Raw genomic sequence first — 23,786 nt, 5'->3', positions numbered from 1 at the left:
AATTCACCGATTCCAAAACCTAACAAGAATCAGAAGATTTGTTGTAATTTAATAACACAAAAGCAAAACACATTCTTTCCAAGATGATTAAGCTCATTGTCAGCAGACTGTAACCGTTTATAAACTAACCAAGCTCATTCTTTTTTGCTGACAGAAGCGATACAGGGCAGTATATGACTACTCTGCCGCCGATGAGGATGAAGTTTCCTTTATGGACGGAGATGTGATCGTAGACGTGCAGCAGATTGATGAAGGCTGGATGTATGGCCGCGTGGAGCGTACCGGCCAGCAGGGCATGCTGCCTGCCAACTACGTGGAGGCCATCTGAGCTAGAGGAGAAGAAAAAGAGGGAGAGAAAAAGGAGGAGATAGAGAAAGGGAGGGAAAGTAGGAAAGGAAAAGCCCAGTGCCATCTCATCTTAGCGCCGCTTTCTCTTATTTTTACTCTTGTTCCCTAACCTGCCCTGAGAGACCCTGAACCCCTTCCCCCTCTACATCCCTGCTCTGCTCTCACTGTTCGCCAGCCACAGACACACACCCTCTATCTAGCTGTCTGTCCTTCTGTCTGTCTATCTGCCTGCCTGCTTCTCTATTCGTCCGTCTGTGCTAATGTCTCTCTATTTGGATGTTCGTCATCCTCTTTGTCTTTGTCCCCATCCTGACTCCACTCTCATGCAGCTGCAAGTGGGAATGGAAAGTCCTCAAAGATGAATTCACAGTTCATTGCAGTATGTCAGGGGTCCGTGCCGTGTCACACAGCTCCATCCTAGCTACGCCACTTAGCAATCCTACCACTAAAACATGCAAAAATACTGAAGAAAATGTTTGTTTGTTTTTTGAAAAAAAGATATCCCTGAAGTGAGTAAACCTGCAGACACAATTCAGTGAAGAAACTAGCTCAAAGTGTGTTTGAGTGGCGTTTTAATGGGCCCATTTGTCTTTTTCTTTCTTTAATTTTGCAGCGTGATCTTGGCCAGACTGGAAAAACAGTGTATAGAATCTCAGTCTGTCTTAGAGTGATTTTTTTTTTTTTTCACTTGAGTACATTCCTTTAACCTCCAACGCATATGCTGTTGCATCAGTCAGCCAGTTTTCAGTCTTAACAGAGAGGTTTTTTAAATATATTTATAGATGGACACACATCTCGCCAGTCTGCTCAAGTAGGCACCCTCATGTTCAGCACTGTGCTGTTGTCAAACTGGAATAATGACCTAACTGTAGAGCACCTCCTGTTGAGCCTTACACAGGCTTCCTGGATACAGGAGGGATCAGGGACACGTTAGGGGACTTCATCAGTCTTTCTCTTGCAGTTACACTGAACACACGTCTGCATGTACAGTATACACGTTTATTCCTGATTTTGCAGCCTAAATGCCTTCAGTCCTGTGAGAATCACAAAGATATGGTGATCAAGATTAAGCTGTTTTGGGGGGGAAATGGCTCTTCCCCTTTGCTAAGAAAAAAAAATATCACCATCACAGAAATCCTTTATAAAAGACGAGGCCAAGCACAACTCGATATTGTGAATCGTTTATTTGAAATTCATTCCACCGTTTTTGAAAGAGTACATTCCAGTCTTTTTTTTTTTCTTTTTTTTTTCTCATTTAATGTGAGATTTTTTTTTATGGCTGTGGTAGATGTTGTCATTTTTCTCGCTCTTTTCTTCCTGAACTGTCCTTGTTGTTATTAGATGTTTGTTTTGAGAAAAAAAAAACAGATCTGTGTATTTAATAAATAAACCAGCAACTCAGTTTGCAAGACAGAAAAGGAGTAGTTATGGAGACTCTTGTAGTCACTGTATTAGATCAGTCATGGGATAATTACTTGGAGTTTCAGGACAGCGCTAACTGCTTGTTGTTAAAGACAGTTTCATTGTTCTGCAGCTTCAAAGAAGGGAGAATTTAGAAAAAGAATCATTTAAAATACACCTGAAAGTTGATTTTTATCGTATGCTCTGTTCATTTTAAAGGCAGCTGCCACCTGAGCCAGGGCGGCACATGTGGCAGGCCAATCCCAACAACAAGCCAGCCACCGCTCGCTGGCAGCTAAATGTTGAAACTGGTTCTTGAGCGTAAAATGAAGCGTTTGCGTTGCTGACTCTTCCACAGAAAGACTGCGACACAGTATTTCTGTTAAAACCATAACACGTGTAATTGTCATTATTGTTGCCATTCCTCTGTGGTGTAAATAATGTCACAGGCCCCTGACCTTATGCACCTTTCCCCTTTTCTTGCAGTTTCCTTCTCCTGTGATGCACTGTGACTGTCACAGACATGAGCGATCAGGGTGGGGCCATCCTTACAGTGGAGCTGGGGAGCGGGGAGGGAGGGGATTTCGGCTTCATTAAGTGAAACAAGGCTCTCACTATGTAGCTAGATGACATTGTACAATTGTATATGTATCATAAATGTAAGTTAGGGGGAATTGTTTTTACAGGTCACGGTGCTCTGGGAAGTGGCTTGCCTGCAGATAAAAGCGTTTCAATATTTTTGTGAATGTGGAGAAGTTCTGTGATTTTTAAAAGCTGACTCACGGTTGATGCACGTTGTCAGTTGGTGTTGAACAATCAAACTCTCTAATGTCATGAATTGTGACAGTGCTGATGGAAAAAAAAAAAAGTCACTGAATTAGAAAAAAGACTCTTCTAATCTTCTAATAAATGAGAACGAATGAACACACTGTACAGCATCTTTCCTGCATTTTGCATTAATCTCTATTCGACAACAGGATATTTGCAAAACAGACGCTAGATCGGAAAGCTGGTTTAGAGCTCACGGTTGTGTGTATCTCTGGGGTAAATTGAGGAATTTTGTGGTTTGGCTTTGAGTGAAATGATTGTTGTTCCTGGCTGATGGTGCATTTGCTCAAATTTAATTATCAACGAAACTACTCACACTGGTAGATTCCGGATTGCGTCCAGTCCAAACTTATCCTCAAGTGTGTTGATTGTTGTTAGGTGGTGGTGTGGATGAAATGAGGGAAGGAGGGGGGGAATGGCCAAAGACAGCCAGTATTGTTTAAGTGTGGCTCAGGATGGATTTGTTAAGGCACTGTGTGTGCGAAGATGTAAGCGTGCGAGGCTGGGGGGAGAGGGGGCGACTGAGGGTGGCGATCCTCTCGATTTCCCAGTCTGTGAGAGGCGGCAAGTTGTTTGTCTGACCTGGATTTTAGTCAGGAGTTAACCTCTTTGCGCCAAATACCGCTCCTCTGCTCTGGCATCACTACTGAACCCTAACTTCATATCATAACCCTGCTTCCATTCAGTTTCTGTCTTCTTATGCTGTCCAACCTCCTGCTGCAGTTCCTCTTTCCTTCAGCCTTCATCGTAGGCTCCTGCTCTTCTGATGAATCATTCCCTGCTTCTATGATACTGGTTATATACTGTAGACTTTGCAGAGTGAAATCATATAATCCACAATTGCAGGTTTAGCATTCAGACCAGTTTTTGTGCATTCCATCTTAAATTGTTTTTGATATAATTTTGTTATTTTTTTAAAGAAAAAAAAAATATACCATATGCATATTGACATACACATGTATTCAACACTCTGAATACATCCTCAGATTAAGGACCTGATATCATCTCCTGTTGCCCTGATACAGCACTTCAAATTGTACTTATGATTCTGCAGATTCAATAAAATGTCATTTTTTTTCTCAAGACTGCTCTGTCTGTACAGTCTCTTCACTTGGACACATGAATAGCAACGCAAACGTAAAAATCTACATAGGTGTGCAAGGCCCTTTTTCAGCAAATGTCACATTATGTCGCTTCTACGAATTTATGATGCAAAAAAGGACAATTGCTAAATAGGAAAACTTTTTCATGTTATGTTGTCATACCTAAAAACCATTGTGCTGATTAATGAAGTAATATGTTTAGCTGAGTCTTTTGGGGGTTTGGTTCTAAGTCTCAAAATGGTTCATTAAAGGACCTTCATTAGCGTGCTTGTGCTAATAAATTCAAGCTATTCCACGTGGGAAAAGAAGAAACAGTATTTCATACAAAAATTTTCACCACTCCCCTTGCAGAAGAGGGAAAACCAGCTCCAGCCAGAATTCAAAAGAAGTGGGAAACACTGGTGCATAACTGATAACACAGGCTCCTCAGAGTCTCTAATTTAAGACCTTGAGAATCTGGCAGGTCCTGAACTGCTAGCTTTATTAAATATGAACTGCAAAGCACCCTTCTCACCATTCAAGAAGTGAATCAGGAATGTTTCCATATCTAAAACCATACTGGGTTTGCACTAAATCAGTGGAGATGCCCTAACCAGGGAGAAATGGATTAATATTGTCCCTCATTTGGCAGGTCTGTCAGAGAAACTCAGAACCGTAACAGCCCAGTGTGCTTCAGACCTAACAACACAAGACGAGACAAAACAACACAAGTGTACATTGTGCAATGTGTTGAGGAGCGTTTGGACTTTTACACGGGCGAGACCAAAGAACCACTCGTGACACGTCACACAACGCAGTTATACATCTTCAGCTAAAGCAGAGAGGACACGGGAATAAAGGAGGGTATTTATGTCCACACTGAATGACCGCTGTTAGACTGCTGGTGTCCTAGAGCACCAGTCATCAGTCACCTATAACACAGTCTGGAGATCCCTTTCCAGGTGATTCAATCCCCACTCACACCATAACCCATGTGACCTTAATTATTTCCAACATGACATGGTAGGACAGTGTCTCCAAAGGGATTCACACCTTGGCCTCTGTGACAGTAATGACCTACCTTGATTCACACCTGGGCTCATGTAACTCACAATGACAAAGATGGTGACTCTCAGGATCTCTTCAATGGAGACAATCCCACAAGGGGTAAAATACCCAAGACTCTCCATTAGTTTCTAGAACTAAAGAAGCCACTTGGATGGGAAGTAAAATGTCTTCACAAGCAGAAAGAAGTCCATTTGCCTTCATTTCAAGTGCTTAAAAAAACAAAAGACCTCAAAAAGGAAAATTCTGAACCTATTTGTGAGAGGTGAGACAACTGAAAAGATGCTGGGGGGAGTTTGATGACCTCTTTCAAGCATAATGGGGGGAAAATGTGGTAAATGGGAGATTTGTGCAGATTAAAAGGGATCTTCAACGAGGATGGTTACTGCTCCATTAGGCAACAAGATTTGAACATAGTTTAATTGAAGCCAGTTTACTTATAAAGCAGGAAAAGGTCAAAACGATGTAGTTATCAGGGAGAATTACTGGTTCAGTTGTGGTATGTGGAACATCCTGATTGGCTATTGTTGTTGTTGATCTTGTGAGAAATAAGAAAAACCCATCAAGCTAATTCAACTTGTGGAAGGTTCTCTACTTCTGTCACACCAGCCCTTTGGATGTCCTCCTTCACTACAACCATGAATCTTCTCTGTGGTCTTCCTCATTTCCTCCTGCCTGACAGCTCCATATTCAACATCCTTTGAGCAGTACTATCTCTCCTCTGCACATGTCCAAAACATCTCAGCTTTTCCTCTTTGTCTCCAAACCGCCCACCCTGAGCTGTCCCTCCGATGTGCTAATTTCAGCCTTGGCCATCCCAATGAAAATCTTAACATCTTCAACTCTGCCATCTCCAGCTCAGCTTCCTGTCTTTTTATCAAAGCCTTTATCTCCAAAACCATACATCATAGCAGGTCACCAACATCGCCTGCTAGTCTTCTGTCACAAATCACCCCTGAAACTCGTCTCCACCCCCTGGCTACGCTCTCTGCTTCACCTCTCTTGCGACTGTCCGTTCTCTCTATGTTCTCTCTTGCTTCTCCTGACTTAAGACTTTATTGACTTATTATTGATTAAAGCTACAAACTGTCCTTTTGGTAACAAAGTAAAGATTTTGGGGGAAGTCATCCATGGAGGCCAAACACGCCTTTCTTGGGCAAACGTGCCTGAAAGCCAAAACTCCGGGTTAGAAAATCACAAGTGTTTTCTTTTCCCCCTTGCACGTTCGCTTTTTGTGTAGGGCGGGGCGTGTGGAGGTCTCCGAGTTCTTCCGATCTGTTCCGATCTTCGCCGATCTTCTACCCTCGGTGGTAAGGTCGCTGTTTGTGCTGCGTGTTCTCCTCACATCCGCACAGTCTGTCTCCGACCGAGCTCCCATCATGGTGGACATCTTGGTGTTGATGTTTTTCGCCGTTATGGGCCTCGTCTTTCTCTCCTACATCATCTACATGCTGTGATGAAGATGCGTCCTGGTCAGGCGGTGCTGGAGCCTAACGGAGGGTGTTTGTTTTTCCTCTCCTGCATCCCCGGTTTACGCCACAAACAGAGGTGAGTGTTGTATTTGCAGGTGTTATTAAGCGAAATCCTTCTGTGGTGGAAAATGAGTGCATATACCCGAGAAAGGCCGGTGTTCCTGTTGCTGTATCGATTTTGGGATGATTGGTTTCTTTCATCGCCGTCAGTGTTAGTAAGTTGCCAGCGACAGACCTGTTAATGCTTCCCATGTTTCAGGGAGTAGAGCCACGGCCAGGCCATGATGGTTCCCTTTGGAGCTTTCATGTGGGGATGAGAGGAGCGATCCAGGCAAGAGAGGAAAAACAAATGGAGAAGAAGTGGAAGCCAAACTGTTTTGCACTCTGCAATCATTCCCCTCCTTCCTTCTTTGGAACAGTCAGATCTGACCAGGATGCCCAAACAGAAATTATAACCCTCATCATCATTTTCTGTGGTACTTCTGTGTCAGTATTACTGTTTAGAGGAGTAGCGATGTTACCTGCACATAAGGATCCAGGATGGCATTCATAAAGGTGTAGAATTTGCCTTTTTTTTTTCTTTTTTTTTTTTTTACGATGTGCGATTATTTATTTATTTATTTATTTTTTAAGGATGGATTTGATTTGAAGTGTTCAGTTTGACAGTATTATCCAGATGTTTTATCAGCTCTTTTTGCACAGGTTTGTGTTTCAGCAATCAGTTGGAGAGCCTCAGTCACTATACTTTCCTTCTCACTGTAATCATCATTGTCCACTAAATTAAGAGGAATGGAAAGGTATTTGTTGCACTATATCAGTTGCTTTAATGTTCTGAAGCTTTGCAACTACATTGCTCTTTTTCTGTTTTTGTCCTTATTTTTTTTGGCCACAGATGACATCCACAAAGAGGTGTTGTTTGTGTATATCTGAGTTTCATATTATCTGTTATTTTTAAATAATGTTCACTGATGCACACACAATTTTCTGATAATCGTGAAATGTCAAATAAAGATGATTCCAGTAAACCCAGCTGCCTTCTCTTTCGCTTTTTGGAAAGCAAAGTTGAATTCATCCTTTTTGGGCATTATCAACTGTCACGGTCAGTTTTCAAGAAGATGACAAGCATTTCATGGTTCGAGCTTCTCAAATAGATGGAGGCTTTCCTGCTTATTCTTAGGTGTATTAAGTTTAATACATTTGCTCTTGGAGTGACAGACCAAATCACTATTTGTTGTTGTCCGCAGATATTTTTATTAAAATTTATATTGCTTGAGTGGTTAATAAGCAAAAGCAGGGCTGAGGTTGCACCAGACCACTAAAAGTGGATTGTGTTGCCATATTGATGTAACCACAGCTGGAAATTACAGGAAAGAATAATCCTGGGGGGGGGGAATAAGAAGAACTGTTGTCCTCCGCAATTCAATATTAAAAAGGTCTTCAAACAAGAGTCGAATGTAAAGGCAGAGGCTTTAAAACATGTTCTAAACCACTGGTTAAAGTCCAGAACAATAGGGTCAGGTTAAACTTTAGCAGAAAACCTCTAAATGAGCCCACAGAGTTCTGAAAAAGAATTCCTTGATCCAAGCAGATTGAAGAGCAGAGTGTGGCTCATGACCATAGCATTGTACGCTTTTTGGTCACTCGAGACACGACTGAATATAGAGAGAACATATTTCATCCCTCTGAAAATGGGGGACTATGTACAAAACTCTCTATAATTTTTAATTAATACAAAACTTCTATCAAACTCATTGAATTAAACCTGAAAGTCTGCTCTTCAAGTACATGTTGATAGATTTAAAATCCACCGTGGGAGGTATCCAAGGGCAAAATTACAAAAAAATAAAATAGACCTAATTATGCTTTTATTATGAAATTTCTTAGGCAATACACTCTGCACATCACATCCACATTTCAGCTACTGAGAAAACATTTGAGCAGGATATATATTTTTAACCCTTGAGCATGTTGGAAAAATATTCATTCTTCTCTAAAAAGAATGGGTATGACCTGAAGGATGACTAACAGTACCATATTCCATGCACCACATTTCCTGCCAAACCCGCCCCACGCTCTGTAGCTGTTGTGGATTTTTGTGCCAGATGCTCTCCTGCAGATGGTGCTGTTGACCTATAGCAGGCTGTGGGGCCTGACCTGAGAGCAGCTTATCTGTAAATAGATCAGAACAATCCAGATGCATATATGGAACAACAGGTTACAGGAGGTGGGTGGATAAAGAAAATACTCACGTGAAGTTTTTCAAGTTGATCACAAAAATGCTTGAATTCCAGCTAAAGGCATATTTTAGTCGCTACTCAAACCAAAGTGTACTGTTACACAAAACAGGATTTATTCATAATTTTCTATTTTATCAACAGATGAAGGCTCCTCTGTCTTATTTCTCAATGAGGACTCTTGAACATTTGCATCTCTCTGCACGGTCACAGGTCAGCTTCTGCATAACAGTGGATGTCTTACCCTAACAATTATTTTTAATGAATCCTGAAAACACGTAATGTCTCCTTTAAGTTATATGAACTTAAGCTAGTTAAGCTAGATTAGCACAAAGTGTAAAAACATGGTAACATGGCTAACCTGGTTCACCCCTTACTCAAAACGTTTAACCTGTATGAATTACACAAATATAACATAATATGTTAATTTGCGAGCTGTAGAGTTGCTGGTATGTAGATTTAGTTTAGCTTTTTTTCCTGCTTTGTTCTCACTTTTATGCTAAGATAAGCTAAATATCAGTAGCCATGCAGTGTAAACATAAACTGTAGCAATTTCAATCATATCCTTTCTGAAACTATATAAATCTATTTCCTAAATGTTAAACTGGGATGCATCAGAGTCGACCCTGATGAAAGCGTTGGTCAGTCAATAAAGTTGTTCCTCTTCCCTTAGGTGTTGCTGGAGTTCCTGCATTGTGAATTGTTTCATCCTCTCCATGCACCTTGGAAGTAGGTGAAGTTGTGCCAGAAATTTTTGCTCTAAATGTTAAACTACTCATTAATTCATTCCTTCCCACCTCCTCAAAGCACTTAGCTAAAGTTTCTCCCACATAGGCAGATAGAGCCCCTCTGGGGAATGATCAGAATTCCTCTGCTGATAGTATAAGCTACCGCTCTCACCATTACAATACACCCACTGTTTTATCAGAGAGCACACACACACATGTGCAGTCATTTTACTTCAAACAGCATCTTTGGCACGGCCAGATCAAATGACACTGCAGCAAGCTGACACTACACTTGTGAGTCTTCATCTGGGTTAGAAAGAGAATGAAGCATTGAAGCTGGACTAAAGGAAAGATTTCAATCACACTCCTGTTCGCCTCATATCAGATTGTGTCACAGCTATGTTTTGTGTCCCCTGAAGCTCGACAGGCCAGAAACAGGTGCTCTTTTGTTTTTCAGCTGCAGAGACCTTGACTTTCCCCCGGAGCCATAGTTTTGGTCTAATGCAGTAACACAGGACATTTATATGTGCTTATAATTATTTTAAAAGGAGAAAAAAACAATCTAAATAGTACCGTATCACTGCTACAGCTGCTGACAGCATTCCTGGCATTCCCGGGGATATTTCGTTGTCTTTTATATTTTTGCTTAATTCTCTGGATAGCTGGAAGAATGTGCACAACATTACATCATGTCCAGATGCTTCCGGTGCAGACTTTGATGGCTGAAATGTCATCGATTTAAAACCTAAATGTTTTTAGGATTTAAAGACAAATAACGTGGTGTGTTTTAAGTGGTTCGTTTTAGACTTCTTACTGTCAGAAAATTTCTTTGATGCTTTTTTTCACCTTGTTCTCCATTTGTCAACTCTGGAGCTTAAAAAAATGAACATAAGGAGCCTTTCTGGGAAATAAACTAAGTAATCACTCACTAGAAGAGAACTGGGAGCAAACTGAACACAACACAATCATAAAACACATCAAGTCGTTCCATAATAACCCCTGGAAGTGGAGAGTGGAGTGGGAATAACAAATAATATAAGGAAAGACTTTCCCGATGTGAAGTTTCCTTTTAAATTAATCCTGCACAGTTATGGAAAGCCAGGAGGAACACATGCACATCGACAGCGTAATGCATAAACTACTGCCTGCTTAAATAAAGGATAATAAGTTTACATCTTTTTCAAAAATCTCTATATTTCCATTCATGAAGGCGTCTCCTGATTTTAGATGGTGATGATAATAGATGTTGTGATATGATGAATCTAATGTATATGTATGTGTTCAAAGTTCAAATATCAGAACCCGCGTGACTAGATTGTAATAACATCTCGTATCTGTGGCACCTTTAACCTCCGGCAACTTTTTGCCAGTGAGCCGGAGTTTGGGATTGAGAGGATAGAGAGTGTAGTGATAATAATACAATAGGTGAAGATGGAGGGAGGTGGAGAGGATAGAGGCAGAGCAAATAAAGAAAAAAACAGGCAATGAAAGAAAAGAGAATGAGGGAAGGGAAATGGAGTGCCTCTGTGCTTATAGCCGTGGCCTTCAGTGTTAGAGTTCCTGTTGTTGTGGGGTGGGAGTTTCCCTCTGTGGCGGCAGTGAGGGAAATGGCAGAGGATGTCTTTTTCCTGGCTGACCAAGAATGCCCGGCTCTCGAGGTCTTTTCTCCTCTCGTGTGTGGTTTTTAGTCATTTTTTGCCAAAGTTTTTAGTGTTAATAATACAAACATCTCACCACAAACTCCTCGTTTTCTTTTCATTTCATTTGGAACACTGATGCATTGCGGGTGAACTATTTTCTCCCTGGGGGCACGGGGATATCTGCTCTTAAACGCCCAACAGATCCTGACAACAGATTGGACTACACGTCCCAACATGCTCCCCTCACAATAGGAGGCGGGGGCCATAAATCCTGCCAGCCAATGGTTTTACGTGAAGGGGTTCTGTGGTTGGTGAGCTGCACGGGCAGCTGTTGTCAATGGCAACAGAGGTTTGCAGGGAAGCATGAGCTGGACAGCTGGTAGAGGGTCCTCTGCTAGGAGTCACATGAGCTCCCGGCAGCCAATCTCAAGCCTTCCGCCTTCCTCTATCGGCTGCTTCTTCTCGCTCATTTGCTGTTCTGGTTCTCTTCAGCTGCAGCAGGAGGGGGAGGGGAGATGGAAGGAGAGGAGGGAAGTGGAGACAGGGAGAGGGAGGGAAAGGAGGCGAGGCCAGCGTACACAGGGAACGAGTGAAAGAGAACGAAAGCGGAGAGCGGGAGTCTCTTCCTTCTGTGTGGCCATCAAGCAGAGAGGCGAGAATTGGACGTGCACACTGTTTCCCCTCTAGCTGTCACCCAGAGCGGCAGGGGAAGAAGAGGAAACAGAGACAAGGACAAAAGATGAGTGTCTAGCTGGATGTTTCAGGCTGTCACACTCAGAGACAGAGTTATGCCTGTGTGGAGAGGCGAAGCAGCAGCAGCAGCGCTCGGCTGCCAGGCTGCCTCGCCTGTGTGACGAGAGCAGGACTGCATTTCTGCTGGGAATACTAAACCAGGAAAAGAAAAGAGAGAAGGCAGGCAGCCGGTGATCTTGTGCCATGACTGGGAAGAGGAGGAGGGAGGAGACTCGTTGAAATCATGGACCAGGTGAGGATGGAGATGAGGAGGAGGGGAGGAAGTGAAGGGGAAGTGAAGGGGAACACCACCTTTAATGTGCTCCACATATCCACACCTCTCTGACACAAAGCACGCAGCGCAGACGCAGCAGCGGCTCCTGGTTTATTCATAACATGCATCACAACTGTTTTCATTCCCTCGAGGCAAAAACCAACTGCACAGCATGCTGCCGAACCCACGGTGTGTGTTTTCTGATTCACCCCCGGCGAGCTGGTTTTCACTCTGAGTGGGTGGGGAGGGGGGGGAGAGGCCGGGCCGGCAAAGGTGTCGCCACCGGCAAGTGGCAGGCCTCTGGAGAGATGACACAGTTCAAAACATCACCGGCTCATATCTTAGGTGAACACTTTGGAGATGAGCAACAGAACAGAATGAAAACAGGGGTGTGGCTGATTTTTACAGGATAACATGTCGTGAAGCGAGTGGCACCTTCACCTAGAGTCAGACAGGAAGGAGTAAGGGGATGGGATGTCGTGCAACAGTGTTCACATCCAGAGCGTTACTGATAGAGACCGAGGCAAGCCGAAATATTGTGTACTCATGTCACAGCCTTTGCAATAGGTCTCATCGCCTGCGCCACATGTGCAGCGCTGTAACTTGATGCATGTCGAATGTCCCTCTCTTGCGCCCTAAACAGACAGTGTTTGTGACTGCTTTGGTGTATTTTATGACCTGTTTCTCAGAGCTCTGTTTGCAGGCTGATTGCTGCAGCTGTCTTTTGGTGTTGTCTCCACGGTGGAGGCGAGCAGCTGCTGGTAGTTTAGCAAAATGATGGATGGTTTAGAGGAGCAGAGACAAGAAGCAACACCAATCAAGTCTCCCTCCCTCTCGCATCTCCCCTCCATTGCCCTCAAATGTGTCTCCTGCTCATTGATTACCTCATCCCCCGTGTCCACCCTCCCCCTGTCTCACTCTGTTGCTTTGCGTCCTCTATGCTCCTGAGAGGGGATCTGGTGTGAGCATCAGGTTTGCGATGAAGAAGAGGAGGGATTACGGAGTAAATAGGTGACACACCCAAAGCCCAGCCCTTGCCTCGGGGTTAATTATTCATGCTGTCCATGGGTGGGGGCGTGCCTGTCCTGTATGTGTCTGCCTGCTCAGGTTGGGGTGATGTTAGCCCCCTTGGTACAGCAGGGATGATGTCATGACTGCTGCTAGCCAGACAGTCAGAGTGTCTTTGTTATTGTGGGTGGAGATATACTTAGAGGCAGGGGTATAAGCTAGCAACCCAAGCAGCAAACTTCAGGTAGTAACAGAGAGCTCACGATGTGTTTGGAGGACCTAAAAATGTCACGTATGACTTATTAACCAAGTCTTACACACACATTCTCATGAAAAGTATCAGTTCACTTTTGCAACAACAATGACAAAAAAAGAGAATGGTGTCACTTACTGTGCAGTATAGATCACAGGAAACAAAAACTATTTATAAGACTCCGCAGTGCTGTGAAATGCTGACACGGCGTGGCCTTGGTGCAGTGCTAAAGCTGGGTCAGTGTCATTTTAATAGATGGACTATATTGTGATGTAATGTATGATTATACAGTAGCACTTTCCTGTTCACATGACTGTGAAGCATTATCTGTTGTTTTTTGTTTCCTGGGTGTGTTTACAGTAAAGCAGCCGCGAGATGGTTCTTGGTACACAGTCTAAGTCTGAGAAACGTTTAGAGATACAGTGAGAGTTGGAAGCCTCAGCATGCACTAATATCACCGTGTGGATGCAAAAGAGGCATGCGGGCTTTACTGCAGTCATCGAAAGGCTTGCAAAGTTTACACGGCATCGTCACACGCTTTTGTCCTTCTTTCTGTTTGTAGCTGTCTATTGAAGGACACGCATGTACATTCGCAGTGATAAGGAGGGCAGAGGCTCAGTGAGGGACAGGAAAAAGGCTTGTGAGATAAAGCGCCTGTGAGAGAGAATCCAGGGCAGCAGCGGGACACCTCTTACTCTCAGAGTCCGTCTGCGATGCATTCTTCTGTGTCCGAGTGTTGCCACGATCCTCATCCTCACTGCACTCTCTGGTTTTATAGGCTTATAAATGTTCTTAGTTCAGAGCGCCTCCTTCCATGAGGATGATTAAACTATTAGACTAACTGCAAATCAGCGTGGGTCATTAGTGCTTTGTGATCAATAGTCATTAAGGGAGACATGGGCAGGGCTTGTGGTGACTGCTGGCGTGCGAACTCGAAGGCCGGAGATGGAGTTGCATGACCGCATCCATCACGCAGAACCACATCACTCTTTCTACTGTAACATCCTTGGACTCCACTGGAGTAAATTTGCAGGATTCACAGTTTAAAGTAAACCTTATTTATTTTATATTAGGGCTTGGTGCACTCCCCCACACTTCTTCCACTCTAAAACAAGTTGTTTCAGCTCGTCTCCTTTTACGCCAACTCTCTTCTGATTGTCTGCATCTTGCAAACTAACTCTTGGTGCAGCAGGCGGTCTTAGTCGTGTGCCTGACAGGGCTATATTAAGGATACCCACTATCTTTTTATTATCATTCAAATCCAAGAGATGAACACCCCCCCCCCAAAAAAAAAAAAAATTATACTTTTGGCTCACCGGCACTACTTGCACATATGTTGAACTTATTATGTGAAACTTAATATGAGCAACCACAACTGCAGCTGTTTGTGTATGACAGAAAATAAGGCAGAGCATGATAGACACATTTAAAAGTGTGTCACTACATCAGAGGGAATCCCTGATACAACTGGATGAGGCACATTCATGTGGACAGGGGTGACGCTGTTGTGTTTGTGCTGCTGTCTGAGTACAGCTCCCTGGAGGCTCAGTAAAGGAGGCTGGGCGACATGTGTAACTTTAGTGTGTATATGTGTGCATATATATATCTATGTGTGTGTGTGTGTGTAAGTTCCTGTGGCTGTCAGCCAGAGTTATCTGGCAAATTGCTTTGTCTGTTTCCCATAGATGTGACTGAAATGGAATGCAGTCAGAATTAGCTCAGGGCAAAGCAGCCACGGAGGGAGATATTTTATGAGAGTGAAAGTGTGTGTGCCTGTGTGTGTGCGTGTTAGTGAAGAAAGGGTCTTATTAGGTTACAAATGAGATAGTGAGAGAGAATGTAAAAGACAAATGTGTGAGAGGAATGGATAAAGAAAAAGAAGGAGTGTGTGTGTGTGTGTGTGTGCTTCATGGTAGAACAGGTGGTCTAATCTGATGTCCCACCCATGGCACCCCGAGGCCTCCTGTCTACAGCCCTTCAGTCTTTGCACTCTGAAGAATTTCTCACCGCGGGGCAGCAAACAGTGAGAGACTGTTAAAGATAAACTTTGAATGTGCGCTTGCATCCAAGCTGAAATCGAACAGTCACCAGACGTGATATTAAAACCACGGCCACAAAAACAGCTCTGACCTACCCTGACCTATCAGAGCAAGGAGTCGGGACCTCTGTCTGGCGGCAGATCCTCTTATGGATGCTTGTTATAGCTGGTTATGTTTTCTGTGTGTTGAAGTAGTGTGAAAGACCCAGAATTTGTCAGCAGCGTTTTTTGCATTCTGCTAAGATAATTAATGCTATTCATTCATACAGTCATTCAGTGTTTATATTGATATTTTTACCCATGTTTAGAGCTTCTCTGGTCTCAGTATGAGTTCTGTAACACTGAGTGGAGGGGAGTTACAATGACATATATCCACACTGCTGTAGGAAAGCAGAGTTCACAGAGGTACATAGTTCCTTGCAGACATTTATGGTACAAATGGCTGTCACCATATTATGCACAGTCTCTGCAGCAGCAAGTAGGCTCTAGTACTACTACATGCTTATCAGTGTAATACTTTTCATGCAGGCTTCCATTTCATGTAAAATCAACCAAATCTATAAAAGGAAAAAATTAAACTAGAACCTCTCAGAACCTGTAGTCAGCTTCATTAGTTATATGTGGAGCAGCACAATGGTCTGCTCTCATTGTTAGCTCTGCAAAAGACTGGCAGCCAGCTGGATTAGGATCCACCCCCCGCCTACCCATGACCCTGAATTGGATAAGTGATTAAGAAAATCAATTGATGGGTGGGTGGCTGTAGTATATTTATCAAAGCTATGAAAAACATTGCTGTCATAGTAAAAGAAGCTCTATAGACTGAAGTCAGAAGAGACAAACAGAAGGTGTTTTATCATTTCCAGCATTTTCAATCTCTTGTAAATTTTTATGTACAGAAGCCGGCCATCAAACCCATTTTAAATCAACATTAAGCGTCACCATCCGAAGCTTAAATTTGGATTTTTTTCCAGCATGATTTTTTCTATAACTTTCCTTTGAGCCTGAATATGATGAAATGTGTGCATAATAGCATACTGTTAGCCTTTTTCCTTTAGGCATCCAACATCTTGGAAGAAGTGTGAGCTTTTGACCCACCTCTGTGTCTATACTGAGAGATGTAGCTCAGTAATTTTATCATAACATGAAGGTAACATTTCGCACAATTTGATTAAATATACAAAAGAAATTAACTTGTTCTGAGGGAGTCTAGAAGAAGCGGCTCGTTGATTTTTCAAAGAGAAAATTTTAGATTTGTATCTATTCTCTAGGCTCTATTTTTCCACAGAAATCCTTTCAACTCATTTTTAAGACATTTAAAATGCAGAAATGCATTTAAACATATTGTAAATATCATGTTCATGTCAGGTATAAAGAGCTGTTTGTGCATGTGGAGTATCTTAGCACAGGGCTCATGTTCTTAATTCAGTTGAATTTTTAAGGCTGGAGATAACCAACTGTTCGAGGCCAGCAGGCAAACAATGCACAGATTGTCCCGTGAAAGAAAGTAGGACACCCATCTCCAGCAAGTAAACATCTCCCGCTCAGCTTAGGACCTCAACCTCAATGCACTTAAGTGGCAAGCAATGAATGCAGATGGCAGAAGCGGAGGGGGGGGGGGGGGGGGCGTTCTCCCGCAGGGGTCAAAGGTTAGCCAGTGTGGCTAAAGCCCTTCCTGTCAGCAGCACTTTGCATCAGTCCAGCCAGGGAACGGCAGGATGATGACACGGGACGAGAGCAGCTGAGCAGGGATAAACCAGCCAAAACAGAGGAATGAGGTTTATCGGTTGCATTGGGAGACCGTCCAATTAGGAAGCCATTTGAGTCCAATTTAACCTAATGGGCCTGTTTGGCGTGCTCAGTTATCAGTTTGACATGTTTTCGACTCCCTATCTATTCCCACTCCTGCTCTGTCATCCTTGAGTCTCAGAGCAGCTGACTTCAGTGGTTGAGGTGCTGCACGAGTATGTCAGTCTGTAATGAACAGCTGCTGTTTCATTACTTTGATCATCTAACAAGCTAAATGGATGCTCTAAAGTTACTGGGCGCCACGGCAGCATATCAGTAATGACCTGAGCTTCATGACCCGCTGACCTCTTGGCCTATTCTCCTTTGTACTGTCCAACTTTTCCTTCATTCACCGCAATGACCCGACTCTATCACATCATGAGTTCAGACTCAGATTTTGTGGCTCTCATGTCCAGAATAAACTGTTCCCTTCCCCGTTTCTCACATGGCCACATATTTCTTTCCATTTTTAGGGCTCATTAAAATCCTTGTCATCACTTTAAATCACATGAAACCCCATAGATGGGAATAAAATGAAAAACTCATCTGAGATACATGCAAGGACCTAATTTTGTTTTTATTCTCCACCCTCATACTGTATCTCACCATCTCTTGTAGGTATGGAGCCCCCTTGTGGCATCCAGATGCCACTGTGGCTCAGTTTCTATCTTTCAGGGTTGGGAGCGAGGATTATCTATTTAGGGAAATCTCTGTGGTGAGCAGCAACGGAACAGATGGTTATCCTTTTACAGAATCCAACCTAGAATAAGACGATGTTTGCTTATTTTGTTATTAACAATGATGATGGTGCACATTTACATTAATTCCACGAGCAAAGTATATAATCCTCTCTGTCTTGGCCATTAAACACTGCAGGAAAAAAGCGTCACATCTCAGTTTGTTATAAAAAGCACTGCCCTCATTCTCAGATTTATGGTTAATACTTGTAGATCAACATCTTTATTAGTGATCTGTGTTTTGGAAAACAGCGCTGACTTTCCTTTTGAATTCAAAGATTTTACAAGTGAGCAAATCCACTCCTTTTATCTCAGTCTATGACTTTAGTTCAGAAACGTGACAAAAGCATTTAACACATGTGATCCAACTGTTTTAAGCACTTATAGATGTTTATATTAAAAAAGTGGTGACCTCTCTGAAGGTTAGAAATCTGTCAAAACGTTTCTCTTGTGCGGTCTCACGTCTCCTCCGAAATGAGAACACCCTCCTTTAAGGCCATGTCTAGACAAACTTATCTCTGAGTTTTAAGGCCAGAGAAATGCTGGGATTAGGGTATGATCCCTTCAAGCGTACGGGATTATTCAGTTTACTGTATATACTGCAAGAGGTGTGGCTTTATGTGCACCACAAAGCAGATCTGTCATGGCCGTAAGGTCCTTGAGACGATTTTTCTTGCTGCTTCAGAAAGTCTGATGATGTTTATGTTGTAGATTATAAGTTATGAAGACCTTGGGGGTGCTTGATTATTCTGAACTGAGTTATTTATGGTAAAACTTGCTCCATCTTTTTGTAATAAGTGCTTCTGTGAAGGCAGAGGATTAACTTCAAAGACTCAGATCCAAAGACAAAACACACTTTAATCCCCTAAATGTTTTAGGAGAAGGAAATAGTCGTCCTAAGATGCCCAAAATACTAAAGTCTAAGGATGTGACCATGTGACGTTAAGTTACAGGACTTTTTTTAAAGGTATGAAAATAAGGAACAAACATTTGCCTCTGGATCTGGAGCTTATGTCATTCTATTAATATACGAGTTATTTCTGGATCCTACTGATTCATCGGTAACCAGCAGAGAAATCTGATGCAAACATGTTGAATGATATTGCACTCACTGATTCCCGAATGTGACTGGAAAACATATCTCATCGTCCGAGCTCATTGCCATTGTTTTCCCTCATGCCACAGGAAGTGATATGAGAGAGAGGAAAAAGATCTGTGAAAGGTAAAGAGGCAGCAGACACATTCAGCCAGCAGGAAGGAAACTCCGTGCTCTGCTACTGGAACCATGAGTGTCTGTTTATTTTATTTCTCTGTCTCTCAGAAGAGATTTAAGGGAAAAGAAGAGGTTGTCCTTTTGAAGAATGTGTGCCAAGCATTTATAGTAACAGTGGCCATTTATAGAAATAGTGGAAACCCCTGGAAGCTATTTCAGCCCTTGTTGTTTTTTGTATTTGTCTGGAACTTTGAGGAATAAATTGATGGGGAGACACACTGGCGATCTCAGGATGCTAATTCTCCACTCATGTGTACTGACACTAACACCTGAACATCGATTAGTCTTCTTGTTAGACTCTGGGCATTTCCTTCTCTTTGTTCCTTTATCTCAAACACTCCCGCATGGCTGTTCTTATCAGCTGTCTCCATGTTAAGGCCTGCTTCTGTATCAAAAAGAAAACTCCAAGAAGTTGAGGCCCAGCAGTTCATGAGTGGAGATGAGATAATGTATAAGCTTGTACAGGAAGATGGGACTTAAACTCTCTTTACAAAAGGCTTATATGCATAAAAACCCATAAACCTCTATCTTTGATACAAAGGGTTCTTTTTGCAGTGGAAACTGGATCGTGCACTATAGGATATGGCGTATCAGCATGTCCAGTGTAAACCCCAGGCTAGCAGTAGTGTGTGGCTTGCATGTGTGTGTGTGTCTGCAATGAGTCACTCTCTCCATCCTACACCCAGCTCAATGTCTGCTCCAGCAACAAAAGCTCTGAGCCTAACCTGTCTCTACCTTTGCAGATTGGGTGCCCACAGGCCTTTAGTTGTTTATAGAGGAATGAGCGAGGCAGCTGCAAGAGCGAGTGGGGATTACAGTGAAATGTAGAGATGGGTGAGGGAGGCCTACAGGTCAATAGAGAAACAAGGAAAAGAGTATATGCTATGTTATAATATCAAGGAGGTTCATTACTGACCATAGCTACAAAAAACAAAACAAAACAATGAGCTTTCAGTGTGCCAAGCTGTTGTTCCCTCTGCTCTTGGTGTAAACCTAAAGCTTTCTGGGCATTACCTGACAGAGGGGCATCAAACGAACTGGTAATTCAACAGTCGTGACTACGCTCCATCCCTAGCACCTAGTTCCCAAAATACCTGTGATGTTACCTACTTGGTCCGTCTAATAGTGAATTCAAATTGAGCAGGTTAATAGTGAGAACAAGTGTGAAGCAGACTATCTTCTGATGTGAGGAAGGGCAACAATGTTTCTCCCAGAGTTGAAGTTCATTTGGGAAAATGGCTGTTTATTATTTTTCGACAAGCACAGTGCAGAATGACAGGAAATGAGCAGAGAAAAGGGAATAGCTTGCAACTTTTGGGAACTGAAATATGACCATTGCACAATCTTAGTCTATATATGCTTATCCATATTAATAAAAACATTACTAACACTTTCCCTGTTAACCTTCCTGTAAACCCCGTTACCACTTACAAATGACGTCACATTCATCGGTGTCAATCTCTTTAAGCATGCAGAAATAAATGGAAACCAATTGCTGGAAAATGGCTACAAAATCCAAAAGCACAAATGAAAGGTCTGCATCATTTTGTAAATGAAGCTCTTAGAAATCAGTGTAGCGTGAATAGAAAGCATCTTCTGAATGGGGTTCAGTCGCTTGGCACAGCATCAAGCGATTACAAAAGCTGCGGCAAAGGCTGCAATTCAGGCTCGGTGTTTAACTACTTTTATTTATGTAGCGGTATGCGGTACAGTTACAGTCCCTCTCTGTCCGTTTAAGCTGCCTGGTCAGCTGTTTCCAGTTGTCCGGCCAGACAAAGAGGACTCCTCTGTCATGCGGGGGTGGGGGCGGGGGGGTGGGGGTCATGGCTCTGGTTGGAATCCATGGGGTCATCGCTCTCCCTCTCAAACTTCCCATAACACCCTTCAAAGGAGTGCCACGGGAGCTTTTATGTCTCAGAGTGAGACATACAGCAGAATTGCTTTCATAACTACATCTTACTCACACATACATAAATATTTCAACCTGTCTCTTTCTCATCTTTGACACCCACGTTGCAATCACACGCTCACATATGTTCAGATGTGCTTAGCAATGAGCAGCTGAGAGAATTACTACAGCGCAAGCATATGGGAGGTCAATTTTTAGGTCATGTTTCACGCTATCAAACCGAGAACATGTTAATCAGCCTTTTATTACATTTGAAACAAGGATTTAAAGATGGTTACTCTTTATAATAGATTTGAAAGCGAGTGGGAGATAGTGTACCTTGGCAGGATTTCCACAATGTTTCCTTTTGGCTCTTAGCAGTAGGAAAACCCTCCAAGTACCATCATTAAATGCAACAGTATCAAGGAGACGGATATAGAGCGACTCTGTAGAAGCTTAAGGAGAACGATGTTGAGAAGTTCTGGCAACTAGACTCCTCAGACATGAAGTAAGCGTGTGCAGAGGGCGTTACGGACATTTACTGAGAGGCTGGGCACAGTAACTTAGGGGAAGTGAAGTGAAATAGAGGAGATATGAAAGAATTAGGAGATAGAAGCCTTGGGCGTGAGGACTGGGCGGGGTTAGCTTGGAATAAATGGAGTGATAACAATGAATAGTAGCATCCTAGTGCACAAGCTGTGCGAGGTGGCCTAGAATGGTATGAGGAATGCCCACCCACCATTCCATCCATCCGTCCTGCCGCCTTTACAGCCTCAGCCAGGCAGCGTCGGGCCAGCGGAGGGAGGCGGGAGTCGAGGGGTGGGGGAGCGGTCGAGCGAGCAAATAGGATGATGGTTGTTTATGGGTTGGTCCCACAAGGCGTCGGGCTGTGTGCGCGATTATGTAACGGCTGAGGAGAGGCTCTGGATGCTCTCTGCTCATCCCCAGCTGACCCTCGAGGGAAAGAGATTGGGGAGGGAGGGGTGTCGCCTCACATCACAGTCACAGATCGGGGCTTACTCAGTCAGTCGTGGGGGACATACCCAGCGCCTGAGGATGTGTGTCAGTGAGTAAGCCCGACTCAGGGATGTGTTAGCCGTCAAGTGCAGGAGAAAAAAACGCTTTCTTCTGCCTGCACTTACTACTCCTTCCTGTCCTTCAACAACAACCTTTTATAGCCACCTGCTCAGATATAACACACAGCCCCTCAAGTACACAAATCTTTCTCTCCCCCTCCCTCCCTTGCTGCACCTCTTTACTCTCAGCCTACCACCAGCCATCAATAATAGAAAGCCCATTTTGCTTGCCTGACAGGGAAATTAATGTGTTGCGTGACTGTGGATCTGCATGCAATATGGGATAAGATGTGGACAAGCCCCAACTCAGGAGGGGTCTCCAACATAGGATCGCTCTTCCCACAGAAGAATGTCACGGCAAAGACTGATTTATGCCTCCGATTGCTTGAATTAAAAACATACTGACCGCAGAAAGAGGCTGCAGAGTTAGATCCTGATCCCAGGTCAGAGTTAAGATATAAAGTGTCCAGCTGCACATCCCTCACACTCCATGAAACCCCCCTTTTCCCACACCAGAAACCAAGCTTTGTGAACCAGACCGTCTGCACCATTACCCTTCTTACTCTCGGAGACCATCTGCCCTTCTCTCCCACCTTAAGACGGGGATACTCCAGCTAAGTCTCTTGCTCCGCCATGGTGGATTTACGGACAATCTGATATTCACTGAAACTACTCTGACCGCTGTAGATGTGTAACCTGGGGGTGGATTTAGGACACATATGGTAATTGTCTGTGTCAAATGAGGGATGAGTGAAGGTCATAGCTCTGGCTTTCGAAGAGTGTCCCCTGTAAGCTTTTGGCAGGGATTGTGTGTCTCCAGGCAGGCTTGAAGCAGAGGTTGGAGTCCATGAATGGAGACTGAGCAGACATGCAGAGATGAAAGCTGAATTGGCAGCTGTGGCTCTTGGCGTGGGAAGACTCCCGTAAGCGGCTTTTTCCCACTATGATTCCAGTTGGTTTCCTCACAGGCAAGGAGGTTTTGAAGTGGCTCCCTGATACTCATACCCCTTCAGAGTAATAGCAGCCACATGGGTCCGGCCCCCCCCCCCTAGCTTTGAGTCATCACAGCAGCCAAAGACCCCAATCTCAACAATTTTATCTTCTTTTTAAAAAATTGTATTTATTTTTTATCCATAGCTCGTGCTGAAGTTTTTATTTGCACTTTATATGATGCCATGGAGCATATGTAGTTACACTGTATCCTCCTGGCGGCAGACTACACTTCCTTTTGTACTTATGAGTAAACTTCCTCTGACTACATCTATTGAGTCACATGAACTGCATCCAAAAATACAAATCTCAACACTTTTCCGAGAATACACAGACTGCTCTGGGTGGGAAAAGAATTAGAACAGCTATCAATGAATTATCCTTTCAGGCTTTCTTTAGCCTTTTTTTCTGTCATATCCACATTCCCGAGATTCTTGCTACTCCTGAAATTATACCTAATGCATTGTTTTCCCAACCCTGTGGTTAATTTTACAGTAAATACTCATTGGGAGGTTGCTTTTCTGTGTGATCTATGATGATTAGGCAGCTAACTATTTGTTTAAGCAAAATGCCAGAAACTGACTCACTCATTTCTTTATCTAAATCTGAATATTTGCTGTTTAATTGAGCTCTGTTGAATAAAGTGAGTATTTTGTGGGTTTGAACACATCACCTTGGGTTACAGAGGTGATTTGGTTCCCTTATGACAACATTCACAGTAGGTTCAAGGTTCTTTATTTGTCACATGCATAGTTATACAAGTATAACACACAGTGAAATGTAGCCTGACACGCTCCTCGACATGTGCAAAAAAATTTGGGGGGGGGGTGTAGAGGAAGAACATTATATATATATATATATATATATATATATGTAGTATATACATTGGGTGAATGTGCAGTAGTAGCAGCAAGCAGGTGAATTCTGTACATTG

At 43.2% G+C, this 23,786-nt stretch overlaps 2 protein-coding genes and 1 long non-coding RNA gene across 4 annotated transcripts in view; all 3 read left to right on the top strand.

The window, feature by feature from the left end:
• The window catches only part of lasp1 (LIM and SH3 protein 1), a 29,896-nt gene extending 27,223 nt beyond the window's left edge, over nucleotides 1–2,673 (top strand). The window contains exon 7 of one of the 2 annotated variants that reach the window (XM_026164297.2): nucleotides 155–2,673. In XM_026164297.2, the coding sequence (XP_026020082.1) occupies nucleotides 155–328 (174 nt within the window). In that variant the 3' untranslated portion in view covers nucleotides 329–2,673. The remainder of the gene's footprint in view (nucleotides 1–154) is intronic. The other variant, XM_026164296.2, reaches the window with a different exon arrangement.
• A 3,285-nt stretch (nucleotides 2,674–5,958) lies between these two features.
• LOC113019983 (uncharacterized) lies at nucleotides 5,959–7,225 on the top strand. Its single transcript, XR_003272128.2, has 2 exons — nucleotides 5,959–6,272; nucleotides 6,456–7,225. It is a non-coding gene; the product is annotated as an uncharacterized LOC113019983 (long non-coding RNA).
• A 4,278-nt stretch (nucleotides 7,226–11,503) lies between these two features.
• The window catches only part of arhgap23a (Rho GTPase activating protein 23a), a 65,353-nt gene continuing 53,070 nt past the window's right edge, over nucleotides 11,504–23,786 (top strand). Inside the window, exon 1 of the mRNA XM_026164288.2 lies at nucleotides 11,504–11,783. Within this exon, the coding sequence (XP_026020073.2) occupies nucleotides 11,775–11,783 (9 nt within the window). The 5' untranslated portion in view covers nucleotides 11,504–11,774. The remainder of the gene's footprint in view (nucleotides 11,784–23,786) is intronic.

The sequence above is a fragment of the Astatotilapia calliptera genome, chromosome 4 (genome assembly GCF_964374335.1).
Source record: "Astatotilapia calliptera chromosome 4, fAstCal68.1, whole genome shotgun sequence".
In the NCBI taxonomy this organism is placed as follows: domain Eukaryota; kingdom Metazoa; phylum Chordata; class Actinopteri; order Cichliformes; family Cichlidae; genus Astatotilapia; species Astatotilapia calliptera.
This window is presented reverse-complemented; position numbering and strand designations above follow the sequence as displayed.